Source organism: Macaca mulatta, chromosome 9, assembly GCF_049350105.2.
Source record: "Macaca mulatta isolate MMU2019108-1 chromosome 9, T2T-MMU8v2.0, whole genome shotgun sequence".
Taxonomy (NCBI): domain Eukaryota; kingdom Metazoa; phylum Chordata; class Mammalia; order Primates; family Cercopithecidae; genus Macaca; species Macaca mulatta.
Window position 1 is genome coordinate 16,705,876 of NC_133414.1, and position 10,722 is coordinate 16,716,597.

The 10,722-nt window shown below is 45.0% G+C and overlaps 1 protein-coding gene across 19 annotated transcripts in view; it reads right to left on the minus strand.

Moving 5' to 3' along the window:
• NMT2 (N-myristoyltransferase 2) overlaps positions 1-10,722 on the minus strand; it is a 66,880-nt gene that overhangs the window by 27,602 nt on the left and 28,556 nt on the right. For 3 of the 19 annotated variants that reach the window (XM_077945835.1, XM_077945837.1, XM_077945834.1), the window contains exons 3-8: positions 5,225-5,369; positions 4,690-4,782; positions 3,221-3,339; positions 3,029-3,120; positions 2,793-2,909; positions 149-319 (exon numbers count right to left, since the gene is read on the minus strand). In XM_077945835.1, the coding sequence (XP_077801961.1) occupies positions 149-319; positions 2,793-2,909; positions 3,029-3,120; positions 3,221-3,339; positions 4,690-4,782; positions 5,225-5,369 (737 nt within the window). Of the gene's footprint in view, positions 1-148; positions 320-2,792; positions 2,910-3,028; positions 3,121-3,220; positions 3,340-4,689; positions 4,783-5,224; positions 5,370-9,612; positions 9,793-10,670; positions 10,714-10,722 lie in introns of those variants that run through there. The other 16 variants (XM_077945840.1, XM_015146530.3, XM_077945839.1 and 13 more) reach the window with 8 other exon arrangements.

Below are 10,722 nucleotides of genomic sequence, written 5' to 3' on the forward strand. Positions count from 1 at the left end.
GCAAATGATATACCAGAAAGAATACTGGACTTGGTGATTCTAGGTTCTAGTCTCCATCTCTGCTACCAGCAAACTACTTCTAGAACAGTGGTGAGGCTCAACATGTTTGATAAAGGGAGGACCTGAGGTAGAAATATGGTACTGGTACCTGCACGTGGCCACAGGCTTAGGAAGAACCACTCCCGCGGTGTACACAGCCTGGAAGATCCCTTCCAGGTTCACTCTTCTAGTGATTTCTCGGATTAGCACTGGGGCTACCCGTTTGGATCTCAACTTCTTATGAACACAAAGAAAGTTGATTTCTACCATCTTCTTCACACTAAGGAATAAAGATGGTGAAGATTAAGAGTCAAAACAAGATTAAAAATGAAGAGTCAACACATTTTAAAAAATAAGATGATACCCAGGAAATATCCAAGAATAAGAATGCAGGCCAGGCACAGTGGCTCTCGCCTGTAATCTCAGCACTTTGGGAGGCCAAGGCAGGTGGACTGCTTGAGACCAGGAGTTCGAGACCAGCCTGAGCAACACTGAGACTCTCATCTAGAAACATCAGCCAGTCATGTTGCCGCATGCATGTGGTCCCAGTTATTGGGAGGCTGAGGTGGAAGGATCACTTGAGCCCGGGAGGCAGAGGTTGCAGTGAGCCATGATCGTATCACTGAACTCCAGCCCTCCAGCCTGGGCAACAGAGCAAGGCCCTGTCTCAAAAAAAAAAAAAAAAAAAAAAAAAGAAAAAGAAAAAGAACATAAAGGCCATTCTTTTTTTTTTTTTTTTTTTTTTTTTTTTGAGACAGACTGTCGCACTGACACCCAGGCTGGAGTGCAATGGTGCAATCTCGGCTCACTGTAACCTCTGACTCCCGGGTTCAAATTATTCTCCTTTGTCAGCCTCCCGAGTGGCTGGAATTACAGGCGCGTGCCACCACGCCCAGTTAATTTTTGTATTTTTAGCAGAGACGGGGTTTCACCATATTGACCACACTGGTCTCGAACTCCTGACCTCGTGATCCACCTGCCTTGGCCTCCCAAAGTGCTGGGATTATAGGCATGAGCCACCGCGCCTGGCCTGAAAGCCACTCTTTAATACAATATTTAAGAAAAATATTCTATCACTTAGACATTTCACAAATTCAGACGGAAACACTATTCCCCATATCTTCCTGCCAAAACGACTGTAAAACGCATGGAGGCTCCAACCCTCTTGTTCTAAATACATTTTAGGACTTTGGTCTGTTATAAGTTTTCAGTTTAGAAATTGGATCAGCAATGGTTCTTTAAACTTTTTTTTTTTTTTTTTTTTTTGAGATGAGGTCTCACTATGTTGACCAGGCTGGTCTCGAACTCCTGGCCTCAAGTAATCCTCCCGTCTCAGCCTCCCAAAGTGCTGGGATTACGAGCATGAATCACTACGACCTGCCCCTCTTTAAGTTTCTAGATCTGTTTTTCCAATAATGTACATAATTACGGTAATAACTGGGTCATCCGGTGCAGAATCTGGTAAGATAATTGCTTTGGAGTGTGATACAAACCCCTGGGATCCCTGAGAGGGGCTTTGAGCAGACCAGAGCTGGTGCTGTTCTGAGCTACAATAAACCTCCTGGATCTTCAAAGCCTGTTCCTGGCTCTGTTTCCAGGTGCACATTTCATTTGGCACAAAATATTCCTTCAGATCAAATGCTTTTCACAGTAAATAAGCTAACCTAATATACTGAAAAGTAAAGAGACCAATTATTATGACATCTGTGACTTTCACAGCTGAATCTTTGACTTTCTGGGCTGGAGATCCTAACTAAAAATGCAATGTATCCTATGGAGAGAAAGCTTTATCTCTCCTAAAAAATTTTTAAGCAATCTTTTTTTTTTTTGAGATGAAGTCTTGCTCTGTTGCCCATGCTGGATGGAGTGCAATGGTGTAATCTTGGCTCACTGCAACCTCTTCCTCCTGGGTTCAAGTGATTCTCATGCCTCAGCCTCCCAAGTAGCTAGGATTACAGGTGCGTGCCACTATGCTGGCTAATTTTTGTATTTTTAGTAGAGACGGGGTTTCGCCATGTTGGCCAGGCTGGTCTTGAACTCCTGACCTCAAGTGATCTGCCAGCCTCAGCCTCGACCAAAGTCCTGGAATTACAGGTGTGAGTCACCATGCCTGGCCAAGGCTTCGTTTATTCTGATACATATATGTGCGAGCATGTATGAGACTGAGCGGCAGAGAGAGAAAAAGAGAACCTACTGTCCTTTATTTTTATTCACAGTCCAGGTTTTTTTTTCTTTACTACTTAATAAACTTTATGTTTTAAAGCAGTTTTAGGTTCACAGCAAAACCAATCAGAGAGTTTCCATAAAGCCTCTGCCTCCACACATACACAACCTCCCTGACCACCGACAGCTTGCATTCAGTCATTTTTTTTTTTTTTTTTTGAGACGGAGTTTCACTCATGTTACCCAGGCTGGAGTGCAGCGGCGCAATCTCGGCTCACTGCAACCTCCGCCTCCTGGGTTCAAGAAATCTCCTGCCTCAGCCTCCTGAGTAGGTGGAATTACAGGTGCCTGCCACCACGCCCGGCTAATTTTTGTATTTTTAGTAGAGGTGGGGTTTCACCATGTTGACCAGGCTAGTCTTAAACTCCTGAGCTCAGGTGATCTACCTGCCTCGGCCTCCCAAAGTGTTGGGATTAGAGGCGTGAGCCGCCACGCCTGGCCTGCATTCAGTAACTTTTAAAGGCCTACTCTAACTGTAATTCTTGGAAAAGAAACATATAAAAACAGCATGGTCGAGCTTAAACATGTACCTGTCATAAATCCGAATGTTTGCTGGGATGGCGCTTATGAACCCGACCAGCTTTTTGTTTGAAGACACTCTGACCCCACAGTGCCACTGCAGGAGCCAGCCTGGTGGACGCAGAGCCCTGAGGTCACGGTAGACAAGAAAACAGGCACCAGTTATTGTCCAAGAATACAGGAACAGAGGCAGGAGTCCCCAAGTCAACAGCTCCTATCTACGACATCTGTGACCGCTGAGACTTACCACAACAGGAACTCGGGTGAATAGTCAAATCGGAACATATTGTCATCATCTTCTACGTAATTCTCGTTTAACAACGTGTATAACTCCTTGAGCTATAAGATAAAACAAGTGTCCTATCCATGGTGCTCAGAATCAACTCAGAAGCAATGTGTGAATGCAGGAGTTGAATTTAAGAGGTTTCTACTCACTCACCACTTCAGCATTACTCAAGTCTAAAGTGTCCCACATAAAACCCTGTGGCAAAGAATACGGTTCTTGGCGTACGTTGTCTTTATCTGGTTCAATTGCACCATGAGATGTTATGACTTCATCTGAGCAGAGAGAGAAAGAGAAAAAAGAAGGGCAAAAAGAGAGAATATTAAATGACAAAGTATTCTAACCATCCAAAGTGGCCAGCGACATAAGCAAAATCAGACTTAGGGCCCTTGGGTTTCATATAATCTTTAAAAAGATGCTGTTATATCAAGCGCCTCTGGACTGAAACAGGAAAGCTAGGCAGTGGTGTGAAATCATTGCTGTTTCACCAATTATTTTTCTTTTTTTTTTTCTTTTGAGACGGGGTCTCACTCTGTCGCCGAGGCTGGAGTGCAGCGGTGCGATCATGGCTCACTGAAGCCTCCAACTCCTGGGCTCAGGCGATCCTCTCTCCTCAGCCTCCCAAGTAGCTGGGACTAGAGGTGTACACCACAGTGCCCAGCTAATTGTTTAATTTTTTTTATAGAGACGGAATCTCATTATGTTGCCCAAGCTGATCTCAAACTCCTGGGTTCAAGTGATCCTCCAACCTCAGCCTCCCAAAGTGCTGGGATTATAGGTGTGAGCCACCGTGGCTGGCCTATTTTGCCAATTAAATAAAAGGAGAAATACTTTGTCATCCAATGGCAAAGATTTCATTACAAACAACAGTGATTCTGAGTCTCAAGGCCTACAATGCAGGCTTATCTTACACACCGTCATAAGCAATACAGGTTTCATCCGACAGCCTTGGGAGGTGTATTCTTTTTACTGCATTTCCACAAACTGGGAGAGGAAAGGGCTGCAGTGACCTCTGCCCCCTCCCAGCAAAACCTAAAGACAATTTCAAAGCTGGTTACTTCTCCCCATCTGAACTGCTAGCAGCGTAGTCCAGGCCATCACAGTTTCCAGTGATTTCCACCAAGATACCTTTTCCAAGTCATTCTCTGCAGAGCTTCCCAACACGGTGGGACTAAAACCCAGCCCCACAGCCGCTGCCTGCCTCAGCCCCCTCTCCATACCTTCCCTCCCCTCTGCTCCCAGTGCTCTGGCCATGCTGAGCAGGGCTGGCCTCAGCTCAGGGCCTTCCTGGTGCCTTCCTTCGGCTTGAGGCCCTCTGGTCCTCAAGGGACTGGCCCCTTGAAATTCCCAACAGAAGCTTACACATCACACATCACTTTCTTTCAGCATCTGTTGCTTAACTAAAGCCTTTCTCTACCTCAATGTGTCGCCCCTCCTCCCCAGCCTGGCCACCTTTTGTCCTGCTTTTCCACCAGTTTCCAGGTGTGTGCCCTGGACTATGCCTGGCATTTAATAACATTCAACAGACACCTGCTGAATGAGGGACCCTCAGGGCCTGGTCCTTCCATCACAGAACCTGATACACATTTTTAATACTCTAATGGGCTGGGCGCAGTGGCTCACACCTGTAACCGCAGCACTTTGGGAGGCCAAGGCAGGTGGATCACTTGAGCCCAGGAGTTCGAGACCAGCCCAAGCAACATACTGAAACAGCATCTCTACAAAAAAAAAAAAAAAAACGAAAATTAGCCAGGTGTGGTGGTGTGCACTTGTGGTCCCAGATATATGGGAGGCTGACATGGGAGGATCACTGAACCCAGGAGGTAGAGGCTGCAGTGAGCTATGATCATGCCACTGTATTCCAGGCTGGGTGATACAGTAAGACCCTATCTCAAAAATAAAAATAATAATAGTAATTTTTCAAGTGTGGGGAAATTGGATGTTTTCATTGGGATAGAAATTGGCCTAAAATAATGGTTATCGAAAGTCAATATCACTACCTAATATTTGTATTTTCAGAAGAAAAATATTACTCCTAGATTTCAAATCTGTGGTATGAAATAAATGACACATGAGAAGTTAACACTCTTTGTGTTTTTATTGTTGTTGTTCATCCAGCTTTGTTTCTGGGGTAAAAAAGAGAAAAGCAGAAAAACTTACCTAGTTTAGGTACTGGCTGTGTGTCCCAAAACTGGTATCTGTGCTTTGCAGCCTCGTCAATGTTCCTGGCTGGGCCCTGGCATGCAGATAACAGCTCCATTGCTCTCTGGATATCCTGTAACTTCTCCATTGGAACACTGGGATTCTATGACAGCAAAGACAGACACACAGAATATGAGAGAGCGGCTGCTGATCTTAAACTTGAGCAGATGCACGTGTATCTGCCTCAGAGACTATAATACCTACACACTAACAATCCTCCTCCAAGCCCGGTCAAGGCCATGGGCTTGTGTGTTACACATGAAAATAGAAGCAAACCTTCTGTTAAAGGTAACAACAGTTGTCTAGTTTTAATGGGGCTCTGGCAGTTTGGGGAATCTAAATTGAAGCACGCTTTGCTTCAGTTTCCCATCCACCTACAAATGGTCCCCGGCATTACTCCTCTGGGGGAGACGTGAAATGCATGCATTACTGTCATCCAGCAGCCAGGCAGCCACGAGCCTTGAGGGCACTGTCAGAGTAAATGCTCTGCAGAAGCAATGAGGGGATGAGGGAAAGAACTTCCAGAATGGAAACACAGCAAAGAAGGGAAGGGAAAGGAAGGGGAGAAGAGGTGACGGGAGGGGAGGGGAAGGAAGGAAGAAAGAGAGAGAGAGAGAGAAAACAAAGAAAGAGAGAGGATTGGCTGTGGTGTCTCACGCCTATAATCCCAGCACTCTGGGAGGCCAAGGTGGGCAGATCACCTGAGGTCAGGAGTTAAGAGACCAGCCTGGCCAACATGGTGAAACCCTGTCTCTACAACAATACAAAAATTAGCCAGGCATGATGGCAGGTAATCCCAGCTACTCGGGAGGCTGAGGCGGGAGAATTGCTTGAATCTGGCAGGTGGAGGTTGCAGTGAGCTGAGATCTTGCCATTGCACTCCAGCCTGGGTGACAAGAGTGAGACTCTGTCAGGAAAGGGAAAGGGAAGGAAAGGGAGAGAGGTAGAGAGAGAGAGAAAGAAAAGAAGAGAAAGAAAGAAAGAAAGAAAGAAAGAAAGAAAGAAAGAAAGAGAGAGAGAGAGAAAGAGAGAGAGAAAGAGAGAGAGAAAGAGAGAGAGAAAGAGAGAGAGAAAGAGAGAGAGAAAGGAAGGAAGGAAGAGAGAGAGAAGGAGGAAGGAGAGGGAGGGGGGAGGAGGGAACAAGGAGGGAGGGAGGGAGGGAGGGAGGGAGGGAGGGAGGGAGGAAGGAAGGAAGGAAGGAAGGAAGGAAGGAAGGAAGGAAGGAAGGAAGGAAGGAAGGAAGGAAGATCGATCTGAACCCAGTGCTGAACTGGGATGAAAATGATCAAGAAAGGAAACCTCTAACCACGCCCCTTCCTCCCGGCCACACCCTGCCCTTCTCCTGACTCTCCTGATCCTCTAGAGACAAACTCTCCCACCAGAAGGATGAGAAATTTCCTCTGTACTTCAGATCCTGGGCAACCATAGCCTGTTGTTCCCAACCCAAGTGTTGGAAACTGGACTCCTTTTTAGGTAAAACAGTACCTTTAAATTCTAAGGTTCCTTTCTCAAAGCCAATATTCCCGCCACCTCTTGAAGATTCCCCAGTTCTTTTTCTTTTTTTTTTTAACTCCTCAAATAACATGATAATACATGGAACATGAGACTACTTGAAATGAGAGCACAGTGCAGAAGACTAAAATGGAAATCAATGACTTTTTTCAATATGTAAAATCACTGAGACATTGTAGGACTTCAACACCATGCAAAGAATATTCTTCGCTGTAATTCAGAAAGTGGTTAGAAGTTTCAGAGCCCTTCGGTTTTGCTGTATGTCAACACAGGGTGGACACCGTCGAAAGGTACAATCGACCCTTAGAAGTTTATAAACAGCAACTTTGGACTTCTGTTCCACTTGGAATCTGAAATCTGTGGTCTGGAGCAATAATTTTAACCTGGGAAGCTTACTCGTCTTACACAGCACAGAACAGGGTTTGTTTCATACAAACACTGTCAAGAACCCTAAGGAAACGAAGTTCTGAAGTCCAGCTGGAGGCAGGTGAAAGCCTTCTTGTCTCTGCTTGGAAATCTAACAGCATGATTGCCACAGTTTTTGTAAGCTGTTTATCTTACATTTGATTAACATCAAAATCACAAAGGTCCTATCTTAGTAACACATACAAATTTAACAAAATACTTTCCTGGTTGTCATTATTATCTCTCTGGATGACTTCTTTTCCTTGGGTGTCTTTTAAGTCTTCAACATTAAAAGGAGCAAATTTCTAGCAAAATGAAATTCACGTGTATCTGAACTCCAACAACACAATCTATTAGGAGACGTTACAATTTAAACAGGAATGGAGATCACAGCATATTTCAACGAATAACGCTTAACTGTGCATCAGTTTAGCTTCAAATGGCAAAGTAGAGCCCAGTCTTATAAAAATATAACTACAATGACTATAATGAATTTGTCATGGTCATTTTTCTTTCTTTAGTTTTTTTTTCCTTGATTTCTTTCCTGGTTTCTGAGTCAAATCTTCTAACAGTAATATATCAAACTCAAACTATTTTGCAACAGACATGAATCAGCATCTTTGTTCCACATGACCCAGTGACCAAAACGACTAACTCCATGAAGACTTCAGGGTGATTTATTCCCTACCTAATTAGCTCATCAGGTTGACCAGCACTTTCAGCATGAAATGTCCCTTGTGAAATATTGATATCCCAATGCTCACTATTTAAATGCTTTCTTTCCTCTTCTTCTTCTTTTTTTTTTTGTTTTTCATTTTGAGGCAGAGTCTCACTCTGTCGCCCAGGCTGGAATACAGTGGCATGATCTTGGCTCACTGTGACCTCTGCCTCCTGGGTTCAAGCGATTCTCCTGCCTCAGTCTCCTGAGTAGCTGGTATTACAGGCACGTGCCACCACGCCCGGTTAATTTTTGTATTTTTAGTAGAGACGGGGTTTCACCATGTTGGCCAGGCTGGTCTTGAACTCCTGACCTCAAGTGATCTGCCCGCCTCAGCCTCCCAAAATGTGGTGATTACAGGCACGAACCACCACATACGGCCCTATTTAAATGCTTTCTGAAAGTAGATTCAAATAAATACAATTTCCAAACCCATAGGGACACAGCAGCAAGGAAAACTCAGCTACGACAAATTCTTATGCCTGTCCATTCACCTTCTATAGTAGCACTACCTGAGAAGAATGAATGTGTGTCAGGCAAGGTGAGATGAACATCCGCCCGACATTAACTTCCCATGATTCCACTCCTATGTAAGAGGCAGGTATATTCTCTTTTTCTTCCACACACGCTTTCTGTGGCATCAACTATACTCTTTACCCATTATTTTCCAAATTTAATACCTTGGAAAAAAATGTCCAAGTTTTATCACACTAAAAGTCTATAAGAATCCAAATATCATTTTAATTTTGGTTCTTGTGTGTAGACCAGAATATTCTGCAATGCAGTCCATTGTAATTTACAGTGCTATCAAGAGCTGGCATAAGCTTAAAGGAAAAGAGCCCCAGATTTAAAAAACGCAATGGAGAAAAGCCCATCTTAAGACACGACTGACTTCCTCCAAATTCATAAAAGAAATTCCCTACTGTGATGGTTACTACTGAACGTCAAGTTGATTGGATTGAAGGATACAAAGTATTGATTCTGGGTGTGTCTGTGAAGGGGTTGCCAAAGGAGATGAACATTTGAGTCAGTGGGCTGGGGGAGGCAGACCCACCCTTAATCTAGGTGGGCACCATCTAATCAGCTGCCAGCACAGCTAGGATACAAGCAGGCAGAAAAATGTGAAAAGAGAGACTGGCCTAGCCTCCCAGCCTCCATCTTTCTCCCGTGCTGGAGGCTTCCTGCCCTTGAACATCAGGCTCCAAGTTCTTCAGTTTTGGAACTCGGACTGGCTCTCCTTGCCCCTCAGCCTGCAGACGGCCTATTGTGGGACCTTATGATCATGTGAGTTAATACTTAATAAACTCCCCTTTATCTATCTATCTGTCTATCTATCTATCCATCTATTCCATTAGTTCTGTCCTATCTATCTATCTATCCATCTATTGCATTAGTTCTGTCCCTCTAGAGAACCCTGACTAATACACCTACCATATAATGCCAAGAGTTCCCGGCTGCCTGGCTTAGTTCTAGTTTCTCATAAGTGACCAGAGAGAGGGGAAAGGCTCACAGTCACTAGAGGTGGAAGGGATGGGCAGAGACTGATGGTGATGCTGAAAGCAACAGGAGATGTCCACACTGCAGGTCAGGGATGCCACGTTTATCTGACGAAGTGACATTTAGAAATGGGAAGAGTATTGTGCAAGCGTATGGTGGTGTCCTCTATGAGTTACCTTGGAAAGCTATGTCTAGTGGGTAGGATATTTATTACCTGAGAACCAAGCTGAAAAGCTAGGGAGGAAGATCCCATTTTCTTCTCACCCTGCAGTCAGTCAGGGAAAAATTGGGGCAAGTAATTTTCCTTCTCAGTGATTCCCGGTTCTCTTGTGTAAAACAGGTGACAACAACAAAATCACCTGCAAGACTCACTTCATGGAACACAACAGAAACTCTGCATAAGAAAAAAGGAAATCCACAAAGCTTGCAGAATGGTAGGAACTACCATACATATATACGCACTGTTTTAGGATGTAAAAACTCTCGAATAAAAATGCTCTAACTGGAACCTCAAGATCAAACTGCGAGTTGGAGAGAAGATAAGGGACTGGGCTGAAGGAAGTGCAGTACCCGGGCAAAGGCACACAACTGGTGAGCAAAGGGGCAGAGAACAAGCTCAAGGTCTCAGACGTCACCTCTTGAGCTGTTTCCATAACACCACATGCTACTCATATTGATTGATTGATTGATTGACATGGTCTCTGTCACCAGGCTGCAGTGCAGTGGCATGATCTTGGCTCACTGCAACCGCTACCTCCCAGGCTCAAACTATCCTCCCACCTCAGCCTCCCAAGTAGCTAGGACTACAGGTGCATGCCACCGTGCCTAACTAACTTTTTGTAATTTTTAGTAGAGACAGGGTTTCGCCATGTCGCCCAGGCTGGTCTTAAACTCCTGGGCTCAAGGGATCCGCCTGCCTCGGCCTCCCAAAGTGCTGGGACTACAGGTGTAAACCACCGTGCCTGGCTGATTCTACCCTTTTCACTGTGAGTTTCTTGCATCAAGAGGGCTTTGTGTTTCCCAGAGGCTCAGCACACAGGGTGCCTGGGGGTTGGCTCCACAGACAGGGATGGCTGCCATCTGTGCCACCAGACACCCACGCAGTACAATCAACCCTCTTCTTGGCCACCATCTGCCAACGCGGGGCCCAGCTGGACAACTTCTGGTTTGGTCTAAACTAGGAGAATGTCAGGAACTATTTCCCACCCTTGGCACTAACATGAAGAACGACCGCTGCAAACTGGTTTGATTCAAAGTCAACGAGAGACTTACCCATGGCTGTTCCTGCTGAAATCTGCTGCCAGATGGTGTTGTGCTATTCAGG